Source organism: Phocoena sinus, chromosome 19, assembly GCF_008692025.1.
Source record: "Phocoena sinus isolate mPhoSin1 chromosome 19, mPhoSin1.pri, whole genome shotgun sequence".
In the NCBI taxonomy this organism is placed as follows: domain Eukaryota; kingdom Metazoa; phylum Chordata; class Mammalia; order Artiodactyla; family Phocoenidae; genus Phocoena; species Phocoena sinus.
The window spans coordinates 49,211,070-49,232,430 of record NC_045781.1 but is presented as its reverse complement, the minus strand read 5'-3'; the positions used below and the strand labels follow the sequence as shown (position 1 = coordinate 49,232,430).

At 44.8% G+C, this 21,361-nt stretch overlaps 1 protein-coding gene across 2 annotated transcripts; it reads right to left on the bottom strand.

Moving 5' to 3' along the window:
* Positions 1–3,143: 3,143 nt before the first annotated feature.
* On the bottom strand, positions 3,144–14,389 carry NUDT7 (nudix hydrolase 7). 2 transcript variants are annotated; one of them, XR_004347061.1, is made up of 4 exons: positions 14,298–14,388; positions 11,654–11,807; positions 5,479–8,889; positions 3,144–4,036 (listed from the first exon to the last, which is right to left on the bottom strand). XR_004347061.1 is itself a non-coding variant. In XM_032614301.1 (4 exons), exons 1-4 carry the CDS (start codon positions 14,330–14,332, stop codon positions 3,668–3,670), a joined length of 717 nt encoding a protein of 238 aa, XP_032470192.1. In that variant the 5' UTR covers positions 14,333–14,389; the 3' UTR covers positions 3,572–3,667. The 2 variants fall into 2 exon arrangements, 1 of the variants encoding a protein (XP_032470192.1); XM_032614301.1 differs by having other exon boundaries at positions 3,572–4,036; positions 8,731–8,889; positions 14,298–14,389.
* Positions 14,390–21,361: the final 6,972 nt, after the last annotated feature.

The window sequence follows — 21,361 nt, the reverse complement described above, 5'->3', positions numbered from 1 at the left end:
CCCCGTCCCTAGGAAATGAGTCTTATGTTGAGTCAGTGGGTGTAGTAGAAAGAATATGGGCTTTGAAATTCATACCTGTGCATTTGGATGTTGGCTCTGTGACCGTGGGCAAATATTGAACTTCTCTGACCCTCAAATTTTCCTACCTAAAAATGGGAATTACCATAGTACTCACGGCAGAGAGTTGGCGGAGGGTTAAACGAAATAATCAAAGTGAAGGGCCAGGTATATAACAGGTGCTTAATAGGAATAGTCCCCATCATCACCACCACCATCCCATTCACCTGGGTAGCATCTCTACCCATCAAAGCTCAGCTCAGCCACCACTTCTTCTGGGATGGCTTCCCTGAGTCCCAAATCTTGTCCCTCCTCTCTGTGACTGTGTGTTTATTCCCATTATGTGACTGTGTTTGAGTTTTCCATCTACTTGGGTGACCAGCTGGTGCACACATCCCATCAATAAGCAATTGTGTTTTTTTTAATTGAAATGAAAATAGTATTTTTCTAGTATATAGTGTATTTTCAAACGGCTACCAAGTTAGGAGGACATAAACACTTGTTAACTTGTTTGCCTATAATAACATAGCAAACCAAATTATTAGGTGTTTCCTTTGGCCTGGATGTACTGTGAAAAAATTACTGAGATACCAAGGGTACTCACTGTGAACCAAGACAATTCAGGAACTTCTGGTATAGGAAAATGATAATATTCGGAACTAGAGAAATAGCAATGCTTATTATTATTGTTATGATATAATGTCACAGTTATAATAATGCCATAATTACTAACAGTAATACTGCTAGTTTCCCAGGCATTATTCTGAGCATTTGGGTGTGCTTTAAGTAAAGGGGTCACATGTACTAACTCTTTGAATCCCATCAATAGCCCTAAAATAAAAAGTTTCTTTATCCCATGTTACAGAAGAGGAAACTAAGGCCTATAGAGAATGAGTAACTTGCTGAAGGTTGCCGGATGGACTGATGCTGGAGCTGGGATTCAAATCTAGGCATCCTGACTCTAGACTCAGACCTAAGCACCTGCTTACCAAGGCCGCAGGGATGCACAGGAGACAGCATTGAGATGCCTGGCTGGCGGAATCCACAGACCTTACAAATTTTAGGGACTGGAGGCAGTAGCTATTTGGGCATGTTTGTCCAGCACCACCACCACCACCACCACCCCCGCCATCTTCAGCAATGCTCCCACCCAGAGCCTGCTGACTCGGGGGACTTAGGGAGACACATGCAATTGTGGCCCCACCTCTGACCCCTGCCCTTGAACATGTCTGTAGCTCCTGGAAACCTGCCAGGTTACCCAATTGAGGCCAAGTGGAGTTTCCTCTGAGAGAATTAGGGACTGAAGCACTGTTTCTGTTGTTTTTCTCTGTCTGTATCAATAAACTGAGTAGGATGGTTATTGTCGTAATGATGACAGGATGCAGAAGTGAAGGTTCACATCCTCTTGCTTTTGAGGTAGGGGTTGATCCCCACCACTATGTTCCTTGAGACTGATTTTTCCAGTGGTCTTGCATATTCCGTGAGATCAGTACTCTGCCAATAACTTCTTTTATTTGAGCCAGACTTCCTAGATGTCTGTCCCTGTAACAGGATATTTAACACCACTAAAAGGGGTGTGGGGGCAATACCTCCATCACTAAGCCCCTTAAAGTGGGTGGCCATGGGTGTCATTCAGAGTGTAGACTTCAGCTGAGCCACCTCCTCTTAGAAACCAGGCAGGTCTGTGGCGTTCGTGTGAACAGTTCAGAAAGGTGGCTTTCCACACAGCCAGAGGGGTCAACCACCTACCCGGCAATTACACTGCTGTCAGATTGTAAATACACATTTGCAAATGCCTCCAAAAATTGTTCGGAAACAGCTTAGGCCTGTTCACGCAGGGCTAGTTACAGAATGTTAATGGGGAAACTCGCCCACCATCTGCTTTCGTGGTTGGAGCCAGATTTGCGCCATTTCCACATTTATGGGTATAAAGCAGCAGATCAAATGTTTTCCTCTGCCAGCTCTCGGAAAGTCAAAACTCAGCACAACGGACAGTGGCATGGCTGACCGATGAGTTTACCGTGGACATCACATCTTCAGCTACAACACAGTCTCATTAAAAATGGTCTGGCTTTCTAAAAATCTAATAATACTCAGGAAAATGGGAAAGTGCCATCATACAGTTGAGGTTCTGTGGCTTTATTCAAGAACCCCCCCCGCCCCGATCTGGTGCAGGATGGCCGATACCATAATTAAACGAAGAAATCCCCGCGAACTCTAAAGCGTGATATATGGTGATGCCCACGTAAGATGTGGTAGATTTCAAGGCACGCGATCCAGAATGTTTGTCTCTTTGGCTTTTGATTTGGGGATTGTGCTTGAAATCAGTGTTTTTCTGCTAGCATATTAAGACAGATAATGTTCTTGCTCCTGATTGCAGGCCTCTCATATTCCTTCATTTCGGTTATTTTGGATGATGACGGCCAAACCCCACCAACACCTAAAGTTGTCCTGTGCACGTCCCAGAACTCATGTTAAATGCAGACCATCCTGAATTCTAATTGCTGGCAACACCTCAAGTTTGGGTGAATATCCATCCAACCATTTTCAAGTATTATGGTGTATTATTAGGGCTATAGCTCTGCTGTAACAGTGACCCCAAATTACAGTGGCAGAAATGACAGAATTGTATTTTTCTCCCGTGTAACAGTCCCAAGTGGGTAGTCCAGGATGGTGGGCTGCTTTGCTCCACAGACTCATTCAGAGAGTCAAGCTCTTACCATCTTTTGGCACTAACTTTCCTGCAGGAATTGTCTTCATCTGTGTAGTCACGGCTGGGTTGCAGATAAATCATGGAAAAGGGAAAGAGAATCCAGGGAATCTGGCTTGTCCCTTAAATTGGAGATGACCGCAAGAACGATTTTCACTCACATTCCATTGGCTTAAGTTAAATTTCAGAGTTACATTTAACTGCACCAGAACTTAGGTAATGCTGTTTCTACCTGGGCAGCTATGGGCTCAGATTCAACGCTATTGCCAGATAAGAAAAGGAGGATGGATTTTGATGGCTGGTCAGAAGTTTCTGTCACATGTAACGACAGATAGAGGTATTACCTCCTACAAACAAGATGAACGCCACAAGATCATACATTTAACAAATGTTTATTAAGTGCCTACTATGTGCCTGATCCTTTTTCTTACATGTGTAAGGAAAGCATTGTTAGATATACTGTGGGTGAAATTATGCAACAGTATAAACACATTTTTCTACTTAAAAAAATTTTTTTTTAATTTTTATTTTTATTTACTTATTTGTTGCACCAGGTCTTAGTTGTGGCAGGTGGGCTTCTTAGTTGTGGCACGTGAACTCTTAGTCGTGTCATGCATGTGGGATCTAGTTCCCTGACCAGGGATCGAACCTGGGCCCCCAGCGTTGGGAGTGTGGAGTCTTATCCACTGCACCACCTGGGAAGTCCCCATTTTCCTACTTTTGAAAGACTTTTGCTTTTTCAGATAAGAGAGGGGAACTGGAAAAAAGGCAAGGTTTTTACCCTCATATTGCAGGAAACATTCGTACCTGTCAAATTCCAACAGCTGGCTTTATTGTTGTTCTGTGGAAAAGCCCACACAAACACCGTTTAGAGAGTTATTTGAGTATTGGTCTCATAAATCATAACTTGCTTGTAGCACGTTTATGAAGCTTCAGTAAAGACTCTTCAGAGGATGACATCAGATCGTTGAGATCAAATTCAACCTCAAAGGAGGGTTTTTTCCCCAAAATAATTAAGGCAACAAACAAGGCACATTTTGCAGTCATTCCCCGGATATGATAAGTCACACCATCTTCAGGGTTCGTGTACTCAAAGCAGTGAATAATAATATGATGGCCAGAGCGTGTCAGGTGATTCTGGTGGTAGACGCTGGGATGCAGGAAATATTCCAGAGGCACCAGGAACACATTCTTAACTTCATCGGGGTTAGGCTTGGCCTGGAAGTTGGAGTCTATAAATCCTACAACAGGGGTTATCAATGTATCTCTCTGAAAGCAAAACACAAAAGATACAAACTGAGAAGTGAATACATACCGTTTCAAAAAAAGCATGGTTAAAAGCCTTCCACTTCTACATGAGCTAAGCTCACAGGCCAAAGCAGTCAGTTACATAGAACTCGCTCCATAAGTAAACTTTATGTCCCCCTAAATGGGAGTGGTCTCTGCCCTAACTGAGGCAGCATCTCAGATGAATCTGAAAATGATATTTTTGGGGAACATAAATTGGTACAATCTTTGGGAACAGAGATTTAGTAATATTATAAAAATGTGCTCCCTTTGGCCCTGAAATTGCATTTGTGTGGGTACATCTGTATGATAAATTCCTACCAGTGAGAAAAGATAAACGTACAAGACTGAAGCATTATTTGCAACAGTCCCAAACCAAAGTTATCACTGCTCAATGGATATTTAGGGTAGACCAATTACGACTATATCCATATCATGGGGAACGATGCAGCCCTTAAAAAGAATGTGATAGACACCTTTCCTTATCGGTATAGGCAAGTATGTGCCATCTTATCAATAGAAAAGCGACATCATATTAGTTGTGGCATATTCCCATTTGTGGAAAATGTTTTATATATATATATGTGTGTATATATATACTGTTTTACATAACATATATGCTTATAAGTGGGGGGATTTCTGTTTGCAACCACTACTGTGCTGAAATGAATGTAGGGTGCCGTTAACTGAAAGATACTACTGAAAATCTTGAGGGGGAGGACTGGAGTTTAGTGTAGGAGCTGACAAGGGCTGCATGACCTTGAATTAGAAAGTGGGAAGAATCAGGAATTCCTGGGAGAACTCCTAAGAGGAAGTGGGTGGGAAAATCCAGGGATACATTGTGAGGCTGGGGTTCTACAGGAGGATAAACAGGCCTGTGGAAAATTCTGAGGAAGGACAGCTAAAGCATGTTTAAGAACAGTGATGACTGGGACTTCCCTGGCGGTCCAGTGGTTAGGACTCCACGCGCTCAGTGCAGGGGACACGGGTTCGATCCCTGGTCGGGGAACTAAGATTCCTACATGCCGTGTGGTGCAGCCAAAAAAAAAAACAGTGATGACTCAGACCATTAACCCAATTAACGATGAAAAGTCAACATTTGGACCAGGAGAGGAGAATGGGAGCACAGACTTGAGACACCCTTAGAGTGGGAAATCTGGGGTCATGAGTTGCCAGAGGCCAGAGGCTTTGTTCCAGCAGCAGCCCTCACTGTGCCTGGCCCTGTGTGAAGGCTCAGCCTCTTCTGTCCCAGGGCTCCCCAAAGGCGGCCTCTGCGATGAAGACTCAGATGCAAGTGATTTCTTAAGGAAGTGGTGAGGAAGGGCTCGGGGAAGAAAGACGGGGAGGGGGGGAGCCAGGCAAGGATGGGGGTAGGGGGGAGCCAGGCAAGGACGCTGTGGGGGCCTGCGGGGTGTAAAGTGCACCTTCGAGTCTGTCCCACGAGATGAGGGGGCTGGGCTTTCATGCCGCTCAGTCATTGGCTGAGGACGGCCCAGCTGGAAGTAAATCAAGGCAGTGCTGGCTCTCTGTGCATCAGGGGAGGCGGTTCCAGTAGTCCAAGGGCACGGGTCTTGGAAGAAAGCTGCTGGTGTGTGTATCAGAAACACGGCCTGAAATGACTAAGAAGGCATCTGGACAGAGCCTGGAGTATTGCTCAGCACGCATCTGTGGCTGCTATTTCCATTCAAAGACCATAACCTTCTCTAGAATCCAACACCCTCCCCCTGATTCTTCACAACAACCTGCCCACGAGGAAGCTTGAACAATGGCAACTGAACAAGAAAAAACTTGCCCAAGGTCACATCCAGCTAACACTTGGCAGAAACCAGGATTCGACCACGGGCCTGCTGCCCACACACTCAAATTCTATCAAACACGTGTCACCATATCTCCAAGATGGCACACTAGCGGGTGGCTTAAATACGACGGTGGAGCGTTCCCAGCTGCAGCTCAGATTTCATCCCCTCCCGAGGACTGAGGGCCACACTTGTTAGGCAGGTGCATGGAGAGTGACTTTGCATGGCAGTGCTGGCCCTTAAATTGGTATGTCAGAGCCTGAGGAAATGGGTGGGGGAAAAAAAATCAAAGCCTCAAAAGGAGATCATGGTTTAAGACTGAATGTTTCAGATGCAGAGTCAGGCACGTTTAACATGGTTCAAGCTTAGAGGAGTAAGAGAGACTGTGGGAATCTGTGGATGAAGCAGCATCTCTGGACATCCGGTCTCTAGAAACACAGGTGTCTGAATTGGCAGGGGAATAAAGGGTGGTGCGTGGCAGACATCCTAGGACCCATAAAACTCTGAATTTGGCCATTTGCTGAGTTGAAATGCCATGGAGACAGGCTTCTGCTGTGGACATAGGGTGAGGCAGGCTTTAGGGCCCCTGGAAGAAGCTGCAGGCTCTTAGAAACATCCCGGGAAGTCAGGGTACACCACTGAGATGTTACAGGAATTGGGCCTTTGGGAGGCAAAGAAAAGGATCGAGACTGGCAGGTATGGGCCACGTACAGAGAAAAAGGAGAACTGTCCCCCAAGGCCTTTGCAGAGAGAAGTTCATACGTGTATGACAAAAGGACAAGCAGGTTGGGGGCTGGAATGCGTGGGAGGGTTAACGCCGGGTGTGGGTAAAAGCCAATGACACCCCAAAACATCTCTGGGCGTTGCCCTGTGTTCCCTGGGGGACAAAATTACCCCCAGTTAAGAACCACTGGATTAGATTATGCTTCTAAGCATTAAATAAATGGCATTTTGGTAGCACATTTAAAAGATCTGCAAGGTCCAGAAAACAAAATGACCCTCACTAGCACTTCTAAACACAGTACACCTTTCTTGAAAGCCTTTGTTCATTCTGATTTCTCGTTGACGTGATCAGCATTATATCAAGAGCAGGTCATCTTAGAAACCTCCTGCTCCGGGAGCGTCTGGTCCACGGAAATCTCCTGAAGACCCATAAACACCTGTGAACACTGTTGTATCCTATCCCCTCAAGGGCAGAACTCAGTAGCTCCTGGGGACCTTGGAAATGGAGTTACTCTTACTTTGGGAACTTACAACCATTATGCGTTTTGTCAAGAGTTCTAAAATCAATCCCTAAGATGTGCTGGGGGATTTGCAGACATCCTCTGAAACGGGCTCCCAGTAGAAAACGTAGTTGAAGAGGAAGTAATTGACACGTATCTTGTCCTAATCCCATGTTCCTTTTCTCCGTCTCATTTCTTTTTCATCAAGGATGCATTTATTGCCATTAGCTTCTTCCAAACGAAATCTCCCTTGAGTGGTGACCTTTCTATTTTTAAAATGGACCCAACTAAGACATATCTCAGCACCACCGATCTTCACAAAGGGCGATCTGGTTTTCTAATTTTTAGGTATCAGTGGGATTCTTCCTTTGACATAAAAGTTCACCTGGAAGCCCGATATTATTTAAAACATAAAAAAGTTTACACCTACCTCTGACACGTGATGAGAACAGTTAACCTCTGTGATATCTTCCCTCAAGCCCATAAACCTAGCTTAACCAGGAGAAAAATATCGGGTAAACCCCAACTGAGGAGCATTCTAGAACACACCTGACCAGTACACCTCGAGAGCGTCAAGGTCATGAAAATAATGGAAGGCTAAGAAACTGTCACAGATCAGAGAATACGGAGACATGACATCCAAGCACAACATGGTGTCCCGGATCTCATCCAGGACAGAAAGGAGGACATTAGTAGAAAAACTAGTAAAAGACAAGAGTGGAGTTTAGGTAATGGTAATGTACTAACATTGGTTTCTCAGTTGTCACCAATGTACCACAGTGATGTCCGACGTCAATAATGGGGGGACCCGTGTACGGGTATGCGAGAACTCTCTGGGATATCTCTGTGACTTTTCCGTGAATCTGTAACTATTCTAAAATTAAAAGTTTATATGAATAATGTTATACTGATAAAACAACGCTGTTATCCAACTTCATATTTACTCCTTCTAAAGTCAATTAGTATTTACTTCTTCTAAAGTCAATTAGTACAACAACGAAATTGTTGTGTTCAGTTCATATGAAATAAGGTCTGGCTGTCTCAGCCCCAGGATTCATTTTGTTGTTCTGTTTGTTTGTTTGTTTGGTATATACTATCAAGGAAATCCTGCTTCACACAGAAATGCAGTTACAAGTAGTAACTATTTGTAAACAGCTTCCCTAGTGATCTCAGGATACGGCTCAATTAATGTGACATGCAGAAACTTGGTTGCACGGTATGTGCAAAAATGAGTATCCTTAGGGCAAAAGTGATACCCTGGTGGCCTCCGAGGGGCTGAAATTTGGTATGCTCAAGTGTGTATTATTGTTTCAAGAGAATTCTCAAAATAAATGCATACTGGAGAAAAATAAATGTGAACTGAATGTTAATGAAACAATTCTGAGGCATCTGCAGGGTTCCACAGCACCTGGTTTGAAAACCACTGATGGAGTTCAGCCCTTTCATTTCTGGATGGGGAAGAAGGGGCCCATTCAGGAAGGGGGGCTTGCCTAAGGCCTCTTAGCTCACAAGGGGCGAAGTCCACACATGAACCAGTCTCTTGACTCGGTACAGCACTCTTGAGGGTCATGTTTGGCCAAACATGGAACCCTGAAGATAGCGTATCCACTGTGAGCTCATGAGAGTCTAAGAAACCGAGTTCCATCCCAAGCCTTACATCAAACAGCACTGGTACCAGGCGGCAGATGACCTCCACTTGATGAGGATGCAGCCCCACTTCCTCCTGGGCTTCCCGGAGAGCCGTGGCCACGTCATCCGCATCTGTAGGTTCGTACTTGCCTCCAGGAAAGCAGACCTCTCCAGGTGACCTTCTCAGCTGGATATGGAAAGAAAAGAGCTGCAGTGTGTGATTCCAAGCTTGGTACCGTTCACTCATTCAACAAGTATGCACTGAATTTCTGTCTTGTGCCAGAGACCATTCCCACACTCGTGGTAATAAGTGGGAATGCGACCAAAAAGAAAAGTTTTTTTTTTTTTCTTGAATCCTTTTAAAAAATGAACTTGGAGAACTACCCTCACTTCTGATTTTTCTCTCCTTGCCCTCCAAAGATACCATATACACACAAACAAATTTACATGGATGAGGAGAAAAAGTGGAACAAAAGGAGAATGAAAACAGCAATGTCATCAATCATCTTTACTGAGTGCTTACCATGTTCTGGGCATGCTGCTTCACGTGGATTTCTTTTCCCTGAGTCCTCAGAACAGTTCTAGAAGTGACTATTTTTTAAAGTGTTTGTTTAATTGGGGTCAAATTCACATAATATAAAATTAACCCTTAAGAAAAAACTTTTTAATATGTTTTTTCATTGAACTATAGTTGATTTACAATGTTGTGTTCGTTTCTGGTATACAGCAAAGTGATTCAGGTATATATATAGATACATATATTCTGAGATACAGATATATATTCTGATTCTATATCTATATCAGATATCTATATATATCAGATATCTATATCTATATATATCATATATATATATATCTCTATCATCTATCTATCATCTATCTGCCTATCATCTATCTATCGTCTATCATCTATCTATCTAACACCTATCTATCTATCATCTGTCTATCATCTATCTGTTTATCTTCTATCTGCCTATCATCTATCTGTCCTTCTGTCTATCATGTATCTATCTATCTATCATCTATAAACTAACATCTATCTGTCTATCATCTATCTATCTATAATCTATCATCTATCATCTATCTATCTATCTATCATCACCTATCATCACCTATCATCTATCTATCATCACCTATCATCTATCTGTGTATCATCTATCTATATCATCTATCACCTATCATCTATCATCTGTCTATCATCTGTCTATTTATCTATCGTCTATCTATCTGCCTGCCTATCTATCTGCCTGCCTGTCTATCATCTATCTATAATCTGTCTATAATCTATTATCTATCTATCATGTCATCTATCTATAATCTGTCTATTATCTATCCATCATCTATCTATCTATCTATCATCTATCTATCTATCATCTATCAGTCTGTCTGTCTGTCTATCTATCATCTATCACCTATCATCTGTCTGTCTGTCTGTCTCCTGGGGCCCTGCTTATATGACTCCAGGGAGGGACACAGCTCCAGTAATGCCTCAGGGAATTTCTTACTCCCACAGCCAAATAGGGCCTAAAGTCAGATGTAATTAGATTGAAATACTTCTTTGAAAAAAAATGTGACCTTTTCACATCAGAATTTATGGTCTAAGATGATTCTTACGTAATAATCAATAGGCAAAGCAACTCCGAGTGAAACCGAGACCCATTTTGGGGTTCTCTAGATTTTCTACATTACTGTCTGTCTGTCTGATAATATTAAAAATATATTTCAGTGCTTCTCTGGTGATTTTGGCAGAGCTGGGAACAGACCCTGGTTCCTGCTTCCCACTGAGTACCTCCCCTTGGAACTTGGATTTTCATCATCTCATGTGTTTATGCCACTGTTGCCAGACCTAGACCACAGAGAACCCACACATGTCTAATCCCAAACCCAAAAAGCTTCAGCTGATTCCTCAGCTTCCCCCTGACCCCACCCAAGGGATACTTCTTATTCTGCTTACAAAGCCTATTTTCTCATTACTGTGGCCTGTTTTGTTTTTTGTACTAGGATAACTTTGAAATGACTGCTTCCCCAACTTTTCCTCAGAAGTACCCCCAATAGCAAGGGAGAGTGACAGTACCCAGGGGTGTACCCAGGGGAACTCCATTCCCAAGCCCAACATTTCTTTAAAGTGGAACGATTTATCGTAAAAACTCAGGCCACACATGCTAATGACACTAATGGTGACAGCTGAGACTTACTGAATGCTTGCCAAGTGCCAGCACTGATTTAGGTGCTTTACATTTGTTACCCTGTAGAGCCCTCACAGCAGCCCTGTGATGCAGGTACTAATAGCTTGTCCTCATTTTGCAAGTGAAGACATTACAGCACAGAGAGGGTAATTAATTAGGACAAAGTCACACAGCTTCAACAAGACTGCATTTGAACACAGGCAGCCAGCTTAGGGTCCAGGCTGTCAACATCAGTGCTCTAGAATTTTCACATTATACCTGGGGTGGGAGTAGTCTAAAACAGTGGCTCTCAGTGGGGGCAATTTTATCCCCTCCCCATCCCTGCTGAAACAGTAGGCAATGTCTGGAGACATTTGTGGTTCTCACAAAAGTGTGTGTGAGTGTGTGTGTGTGTGTGTGTGTGTGTGTGTGTGTGTGTGTGTTACTGGCATGTAGTGGGTAGATGCCAGGGATGTTGTTAAACATCCTATAATGCACAGGGCAACTCCACCAACAAAGAATTATCCAGCCCAAATGCCAATGGCTGGATAAGAAACCCTGGCCTAAAAGTATTTTAAATTACTTGCTAGCTAAATTACTTATTTTACTTTCCAAAACTTCTCCAAAACAGCCCTGTTATCCTGTGGCTTCATGTACTTCTCGAACATCACAATTTTGAGAGTACAGTTGAGAAGCTAGAACCTCAATATAAGTGCCAGTGACAGCATTTCCTGGGGTTTTCGCATGTCCTGAGACTTTAATGGAAGGAGCCTTCTTGTCACCTACCTTCTCTGACCGAAGGGTGAACAACAGGTAGAGTTTTCCTTCTTTAGCCAACAATGGTAAAAGGATGGAACATTTGTTAGACAACAAGTGAGAATATTTGGTCCCAACGTCATGTTTTCTTAAGCGGGCCTTAGCGTCATCTATCAAACTGTTTCTAAAATGGAAACAAACCAAACAGTTTAGTAACCAGAGTTATGATGTCATACAGAGTGAAGTAAGTCATAAAAAAAAATATCGTATATTAACGCATATATGTGGAATCTAGAAAAATGGTACAGATGAATCTATTTGCAGGGCAGGAATAGAGAGGCAGACATAGAAAATGGATGTGTGGACACAGCGCGGGAAGGGGTGTGTGGGACAAACTGGGAGATTAGGACTGCCATATATACACTACCATGTGTAAAACTGATAGCTAGTGGGAACCTGCCATGTAGCACAGGGAGCTCAGCTCGGTGCTGTGTGATGACCTAGATGGGTGGGATGGGGGGTGGTGGGAGGCTCAAGAGGGAGGGGATACGGGGATATACATATACATATAGCTGATTCACTTCATTGTACAGCAGAAACTAACAGAATATTGTAGAGCATCTATACTCCTAAAAAAAAAAAGTTCCTAATCCTGACAGTGTTTCTGCTTCATTGTGTGTCCTGGCATTTACCATTTTTGAATCTCAGTGTACTTTTTAATAATAGGGCAGCAGTAATAATACCCAAATCACATGACTGTTGGCAAGCTAAAATGAGACAAAAAACTACTAAGAACACAGTTCCGTACCTGAGTTCACTTCAAAAGCTAAATGAATTTTAAGTAATGGTAAATATTCTTTCAACAGTGCAATAGCTCAGTGTTGAAATCCATAATAATATTCAGGAAGACAGGTTTGCAGAGCAAGTCACTGTAAGCTTAGACCATCGTAAGGTTAAGGACTTTCTCTTAACCTGGCCCTTATGTCACATTATCAAACCCTTGTCTTCAAATGCCTTGTAACAGTGGTTCCCAAACTTAAGCAGCAACAGAATCACCCAGAGGTCTTGTTACAACATAGATGGCTGGGTCCACCTGTGACTTAGTAAAAGCCAAGTATTTAGATTTATAACCACAAATGATGCCCTGACTCCATAACTATGGGTCTGTTTTGGTCCTTTTGACAGGTGTATTTTATTGCTGGTTTGTGAAGTGGGTTAAATAGTGTCCCCTCCCCAAAACAACCATTATTTGAAAACAGGATGGTATTTGGAAACAGGATCTTTGCAGATGCAATTAGTGAAGGATTTCGAGATGAAATCATCCTGGATTAGGGTGGGCCCTAAATCCAATAACTGGTGTCCTTATAAGAAGAGGAGATGACACAGAGAGACACATATATGGGGAAGAAGGTCATTTGAAGATGAGGCAGAAATTGGAGTGATGGTGCCACAAGCCAAGGAATGCCTGGGGCCACCAGAAGCTGCAACAGGCGGGGAGGGTCCTTCCCTGGAGCCTTCAGAGGGAGCATGGCCTTGCTGACTCTTTGATTTTGAGCTTCTAGCCTCAGAACTGTGGAAGAATACATTTCTGTTGTTTTAAGTCATCCAGTTTGGGATACTTTGTTATGGCAGCCCTAGAAACTAACAGTTTGATTTTAACTTTTCTATTGTTAGGGCAGTTTTGCATAAGGGGCAAAATTGGGTATTTAAGTGAGGCAGAACTGGTTTCAAAGTGTTAGGAACGACCTCTCTAAGCCCCCCTTTCCTCATCTGTGACATGTTGAAGATATTTGTGATGATTAAATGACATGGTTCTGTGGCTGACACTCAGGGTCCAAGGAATGGTAACATGTTATCATAAATGTCTCAGTCCTTAGGCAGTTGTTGCCAGAGATGTTTGCTAGTTTTTGCTTCTTTCTACGAGGCAGGATGATCAATAATGTGGTTGGGTAACAGCAGTGGATGTCAAAAGCGACCAAATGGCCTGAAAAGAGAAACGGAATGCTGGCACTGGAGGAGACTCCAGAGCGCATCCCGTGCACACAAGCCCGCGTCCAGAAAAGGAAACTGTCCCTACCGGGAATGCGAGGGACTACTTAAAAGTATGGCTTTTAAGAAGCACCCAGAACTGACCAGAGGGACCAGCAGAAGCAAAAGTCTGCAAAAACGTCCCCATTAGGGGGCTGGTCCTTGGGGTAATCGCCATAAAAACACCAACAGTAGCAGCCACCCCATTCTGGGCATGGGCTCATCTCACCTTCTTCCCATGCTTTTCTCATTAAGGTGAAAACACGATCACGTCCTGGCTCAGAGAGGTTACGTAACTGAGACCCAAGATCCCGACCTTGAACCCTGAGCTGCCTGGCGCGGCCTCGCAGTCCCTGAGGTCGGAGACCGGGTGAGCGGAAGAGGGAAGCCCTTGGGGGAGGGGTGTGCACCCACGATAGCCACAAACGGCTCTGTCTTTGGCGGGAGAAGCTGCGAAGGCCCAGGGACCCTGCGAGCGGCCAAGAGAGGTGAGCGCCCGGAGAGCGGGCTCGGAGGGTGGGCAAGGGGGCTCAGCAAAAAGTAGCCAAAAGGCGCCGGTCATACGTGGCCAGCGATCTGTTCGGCCTCGCCGCGATCAAGGCCGGGCCAGGCAGGGCTCGGGGTGCCAGGGCCGGGGAGGCTTTACCTGACTGGCTTCTCGGGAGCACAGGATCGCCACATCTTCCCCGGGAAAGTTTGTTTCCGGTAACTCCTCCCGGGGCGGGCGGGGGGTGAAAAACAAATCGCCCGGACGGGCATGCGCAGAGCAGCTCTGGGCCTGGAGCGGGGAGAGAGGCGGGGCCTGGGGACGGATATGGGGCGGGGCCTGGGGACGGAGGCGGGGATGGGGCGGGTTCTAGGGTCGGAAGCAGGACTGAGCCGAGAGCCGTAGGCGGAGGATCGGGGCGGGGCGAGACGTGAGGGCGGGGCTAGTGGTGCTTAAACGCCGCGCCCTCCCGGTCGCGCAAAGTAGCTCTCAGCTGTCCGTCAAATGCCGGAGGTAAGTGAGGCATTCTGAAATTGACAACAGTGAAAAAAGAAAAAAGTGAAAATGTAGTGCTGGTGAGTTGAGAGGATTCTTACACTCGCACTCACTGTTGCTAGGAGGTCAAGTTGGTTCAACTTTTCTGAACAGCAGTCAACACATGACTACCCAGCACGTACTTTGTGCTGGATGCAGCTCCCGCAGTGAGCGAAAAGACACCGCAGAGCTTACAGTCAAATGGGAGAGAGAGACACGAATCAAAAATTACATAGATAAAGCAGAAGTCCTTAGTCCCTGGAGAGCATGTGAGGGAGAAACAGATCAGAAGGCTAATCAGAGAGATTGACAGTGGAGCTGACGTCGAAAGCAGCTATTCTACAAGTGTGGTCCTGGGACCAGCCACGACCGTCCACATCAGCACCACCTGTGTGCTGTTAAAAATAGGTAGATTCTTGGGTCCCACCCGGGGGCTGCTGGATCAGAAACTGAGGGCAGAGCACAGTGATCTATACTGGAAGGGGATTCTGATGCGCCGAGAGGAAGAAGGGCAGGGAGAGCGTTCCAGGAAGAAGGACAAGTTTGTGCAAAGACCCCAGAAGTAGCTGGAGAAGACCAGTGAGAGGGAGCCTGGTTTGAGCTGACACTTAAGAGGTCACTTCAGAGGCTGAAGGCTAGGCTGACTTCTCCATCCTGCACAGAAGGTGCAATGCCTGGGGTCCTCAATAATTTCAAGACCCCATGAAAATTCTTTAATTTTAATTTCTTCTGAAGGAAGAAAATGAATACAGTAATGTGCAAAATATAATAATGAATCCAGCCTGGCTTATATTCATCTTTATACCAATGCAATCTTAAAATAGAATTCATTTTATTATTTTATGGAGGAAGGGGTGTCAATAAACCCAAAATTACGTAGGGCCCATGAAAATCACAATGGGGCCCTGGGTCATGGGACAGTTGGGCCACGGTTCCCAAGACCTTTAAAACCACTAAGCTCAGGGCTTCCCTGGTGGCGCAGTGGTTGAGAGTCCTCCTGCCAATGCAGGGGACACAGGTTCATGCCCCAGTCTGGGAAGATCCCACATGCCGCGGAGCGGCTAGGCCCGTGAGCCGTGGCTGCTGAGCCTGCGCATCCGGAGCCTGTGCTCTGCAATGGGAGAGGCCACAACAGTGAGAGGCCTGTGTACCGCAAAAAAAAAAAAAAAAAAAAAAAAAGAAAGGGCATTTTGTAGAGTAGAGCCCTGGGAATAGAGGAAAAGGCTTTGGAAGCCACAGCAGATGGAGGTTGACCTTCTTTCTAAAGGAATAGGAATAACAGGTCTGGGTTTTCAGGAAGGTCTCTGTGGAATCAGGGTGGGAGATGGATTGGAAGTGAGGAGAGATTGGAGGCAGTTGGGCGGGGGCAGCTCTTCCAAAAGTCTGCGCTGAAGGAACTAGAGAAAAAATGCTTTAAACCTTCTGAAAAATCCCCATCCATACTCCTGACATCAGAAAATCAGAATGTAGCAGGAGTTTGGATTGCCTTCATGTAAAAAGCAGAGTCCTGAGATGCTTTGCTGTATACCAAGGCTATATGCAGGGCATCTAATTTCAAGATCAGAAATACTGCTGGAAAAACACTTAGCTTTTATGGCTTTTGTAATGCTGGAAGCCATAGCACAGGGAACATCACAAGGTGAAATGCATCATAATAAGAAGATATATATATCTGCAAAACAATACAGGATTCAAGATTAATGGGCAATGTCTTTTAGAGGAAATGACTTGTCTCTGTAGCTTTTGCACACAGATTTGTTGTAGTGACATAATTCTGGAAAACGTGTTGAAGAAAAGCGAAGCTATAAAAAGCTTCAGGCCAGCCTGCAAAGCCAACACCTCCATGTGCATTTCTCTCAAAAAAGCACATCCCAGGGGCCAGGGTGAAGCTTATCTGCAGTCCACCCACCTGGAAACATTGTCGAGCAGCAACTTAAGGCCAGGCCTGGGTGGTACAGAGATAAAGAAAATACCAGCCAGCCTTTGGAGCAAAGGAAGTCTGGGGAAAAGACCTGCAACAATAAGGGTTAATGCCAGATAAGCGCTCTAACCGGGGAGGGGATCCAAAGTGCTCTGGGGGCCAGGAGCAGCGGGGAAGCAATTCATTCTGTCTGGGGGTAGGCAGTGGGGTCTAGGTAGGCTGTGGCGAGAAGGTAAGGTATAAGGAAACACTGAGCACTTAGCATTACTTTCCTAAGGAGATAAAGCTCAAGAAACGGGAGTTTCCTCCACTCCTTCCTCAGTTTGCAGAGGGTCTCTAAACTCTTGCAGGGAAGTCTCAGGAGACAGCTTTCAGATTCGTTCTCACGTATCCATCAGGGGATGACGGTTACAATTGCTGGGCTGGGTATTGGAGGAGTAGACACTTCTCCCATCACCTTCATCCACTCCTCACCCCTCCCCCTGGCAAGTCAGAGAGAGTTAAGGAGGCACAGCCTTCTCCCCTTTTAGCAGAGGAAGATGACAGTGTTGTTTGAGGACTAGGTTGAAGTAGAAATTCCTTTATGAATGGGTCAGGGGTCCTCAGCATCAATATCATCTGGGGGCGAGGAGCCTGTGTGGACATCTAAGCGCCCCGAATCCCACCCTACACGTACTTATCTCAGGGTGAAATGCATCCAGGAACAGGCATTTGTGAGCAAGCTTCTAGGTGATTCTGTTGTATGGGTGAAGACACTAGTTTAAGTGCTCCCAAGGGAGACGTTTGATGTTGAGAGGATAAGGCCACCTCCTTTGAACACTGAGTGATGTAGCATCCCCAGAGGGAAGGCAGTTGGTGCCCACCAGTGCCAGGAGGTACCCTTCCTGGTAGCACTGGAACAGTCTTCCTTTCTGGGCTTGGGAGTTGGCAACTGGGGCAGGTCCAGCTCAGGAGAGACTCCAGGGAAGTTGAGTGGATTGTTTTGTACAAAGTGGGCTGAAGTGTACAGATCCCTACTTAATGTGGTCCTTGCTTTTTGGTAAAAGACCCATTAAAAAGGAAAGAGCTTGTGAATTTGGTTCAGCATGTTTTCAAGGCTGAGCGCTCATTCTTGGGCTTGGCATCAAGTTGGATGTTGGAGATATAGGGACACCTGACGGTTGATCCTCGTTGTTGAGGACTTTGATGTCAAATATGGTGGCAAGTACCTTCAGTCTGCGCAAGAATCTTCTGGGGGCTAATTAAACATGTAGTCTCTCGGGCTGTGGCCTCATTCGCCATACAAATGCATCTGCATTTGCAACCAGACCTTTGCATCATTCTGATCTAAGTCTGCACTTTGAAAGGGGGAGAAATGGGACTCGAATCTGAAAAAATAGAATAGAAGAGTGGAAATCAGCCAGGCCCAGGAAGTCTGGATAAGCACTTCAGCCAAGAAGTCGATGACCTGAGGCAGTCCTTTATTTTTCTGGCAGCGAGTGTGGACTGGGAACAAAAGGTTAGATAAGGAATATTGGAAAAATTCTTCTAGAACGGCCCTGGATCACAAAAATGTAAATTGCTGGGAATTTATTTCCTGGGACTGCCAATGTGGTTTTTCAAAGTAATTCATGACGTTTTTTCATTCATGTTTAATTTTCATTGTGTAACAATAAAACAGATATACGCTGGTATATTAAAATGCCTTAAATCTCTGAGTTTCCGTGATCCAGACCTGCCAAAAACTGATGGGCGCCCATCTTTCACAGATTTTTCTACCCTTGTTGGGTCTCATTTCCGTACACATTTAGAAATGAGATAAAGATTAGCTATGTTTGATTCCTTTACCGTCATGTAATCTTTGTGTGATGGAACGATCAAGTAGGTTTAATTTCCAGTAACAACTGTGCTGGGAAGTTTGTAATTTAAACGAAGGCTCAGCCTAGGATGCGTGGAATGGCAAGATGGTGCAGCGCCATGAGAAGCAGTCTGGTCTCAGTTAGCTTGTGAATTAGTTGGGAAATTGGCTTAAGATTTTCCAGTGCATGTGGGAAGCTCAGCCTCTGTGGAAGAAACAGATTCTGCTCTACAGGGAATTCATCCTCTGCGTCCTCACCTTGGCGTTGGGTCTGCCCACCAGGAACTCACCACTCAACCCTGGTTAAACTCTTTTGCTTGTACAGGTTGGTGAGAGGAGATGGAAACTCACATCCCTCCCCAAATCCAGACTCCACCACTTACCTGGCTTGGTGCCTTAACCAACCCATTCTTTCTTCCTCAACAGAAACCATGTTCTGTGTGCTCTGCTCACAGGGACTACAGCGTGGCCTGCAGCCTCTCCTGGTGTATCTGGGCCAGTGCCAGTGCCAGGTGGGCAAAAAGACAGATGGAGACGCTCTTTGAGATGCCTTCCGTTTGCTGCTAGCCTCTGGTTCCATGTGGATCCTTTGGCTGGGCTGTCTTAAAGTGACCACACAGTAGTCTTGTCTGGGATGGCGGGCATCGGTCATGGTTTAAGGTCTTCAGTGGAAGCCAGAAAAGAACATGGGCTGTCGTGAAATAATTTCAAGGGTCTGATGATGGAGGATTGTACTTCTAGCAGCCACTGTCCAGTAGAATTTTCTACAATGATGGAAATGCTCTCGATCGGTACTTTCTAGTACAGTGGCCACTAAACGAATGTGGGAATTGAGCGCTTGAAATGTGGCTAATGTGACAGAAGTAAATTTTATTTACTTTTGGATAATTTAACTTTAACCACATCTAAAGGCGGTTACCATATTAGTACAGTCAAAGGGTTTCTAAGTCTCCTTCTGTCCTGCTACCTTCTTGGAAACATCAGCTCAAGTCCTCTACAGAGGGGGTTACCGTGTCTTCCAGGTTAAAAACTTAGTTTGAGAAAAATTCTCAGAGTTTTTTCCCTAGGGTATTTTGGGGAGATGGAGCTGAAAGCAAGCATCATTACTTCTTTTCTTTTACAAAAGAAAAAAAGTAAGCTCACATACCCCGCAGTGGGCACCCATTCCTATCCCACCACCTATCACATTAGTGAGGGCTTTGAAACCAGGTCTTTAGTTTTACCCAAGACAATAAGCTGTTACCAACAAAAATGCTTATTTGTTTATACCTACTACATGACGTGAGCTGTGTTGAGTTATATGTTGGGCACAACGGTTGGCTATCATACCTCTCTTTAAATAATTAATATTGTGGAAGTGGAAATAAAGTATTTTCCGAAGTATGTTCCAAGCAACCTTAGACCCACGGGGGCACTGTGGTCAAATATATTTTGGGAAGACTTCATTTGGTACCTCCTCTTGCAGGTATGGAACCTGTTTTAACATGTATCAACTTTAATAATATAATAGCCAGTTACTTTAGCAACAAAAGTGAGTTTACTTGAGAAGAGCCTGAGGAATTGCAATTTGGGACCTGTAACTATGGCAGATCATAGGCAAATCCAGAGAACAACGAAGGGGAATTTGCTTTTATAGGGAAAAAGGTTGGGGGTGGGTAGCTGGGAAGGGCTATAAAAACCAAAGAGTCCATTGGAGGATATTGGGAGCCCAATGTATGGAGGTTTCTCATTGGTGGGGCTGCTCCAGTCTCTGATTGGCTGGGCTGTTGGGCAAAGAGTTTTCTTCTTTCTGCTGGACAGTAAAGCAGACAACACCTTCCCGTGGGAGATATAGGTGCTGTCTCAACCTGTCTGGAGTAATTGACTATGCATGGCAGGGGCCTGAGACCTCCCCCTCCAAGCCTGTCCTGCCTCTCATTTTATCTGAAGTTCCTTTAATTCCACACATGGTAAAGTTTTCCAAATATTCAGCTGTAAAGAAATCTCCCTTACTTTGTTTAGCCCAACTTTTCTCTGATGTACTTGGCCACAGACTTCTTTTTGCCCCCATGATATCCACTAATATTGATTTGAACTGGTGTTTTGTTGGTGAATGTAGCTCTTTGGGTGGTGCTACATTAGAGTGATGGGTAAGGAAATAGGGGAAGGATGAATCATTTCCTCCTGAGGGTAAAGGACAATTTCATGGAGAAGCCTGAAGTTGCCACCATTCCTTATTCCCTCACCCTGCTTTCTTTTCTTCGTGGCATTCATCACTAGGTGATATGACGCATATTTAGTTTTCCTTAATTCTCTGCTTCACCGCCACTAAAATCTACTCTCCAGGAGAGAGGGTACCAGTGCATCTTTTTCCCTCTGCTGTGGCCCCAGTACCCACTTCATCCATGCATATCTTTTGACTGAATATGGAAAGAAAGAAGACATTTCAGCTGGGCTTTGAAGGAGTGGAAGGGTTTTAATAGGCTAGACATTCATTCTAGAAGGAAGGAGAAACACAGAAGAATAAAAGCACTTAGCAAGTTGTTGGGAAGCTGGCTTTGTTTGAAGACACAGTGCGATCTTCCAGTGGCAGGAGATAATACTGCAAGGATTCACGGAGGCCAGTACATGAATTGAGAGAGAAACAGGGAGAGGGAGAGAGGAGAGAGGGAGGGAGGGAGAGAGAGAGGGAGGGAGAGAATCACCTTATAGGAGCATCTTCTAAGAGGGTCAAGATGTTGGAGTTACCTCGCTATCTCCAGGAGGTCCTGGCTTCTCTATTGAGGAAGAGAAAGTGCTAGAGGAGTAAGCCACTCTCTGTTTTCTGGAATTCTGGCCAGGTTACCAGCCCACAAACAAATCCACTGATATATCTGTACCGATGATACACACGCATGAAATACGCCTGGTACCTGCTTTTATACATTTTTATAAGATTGTGCATTTAAAATG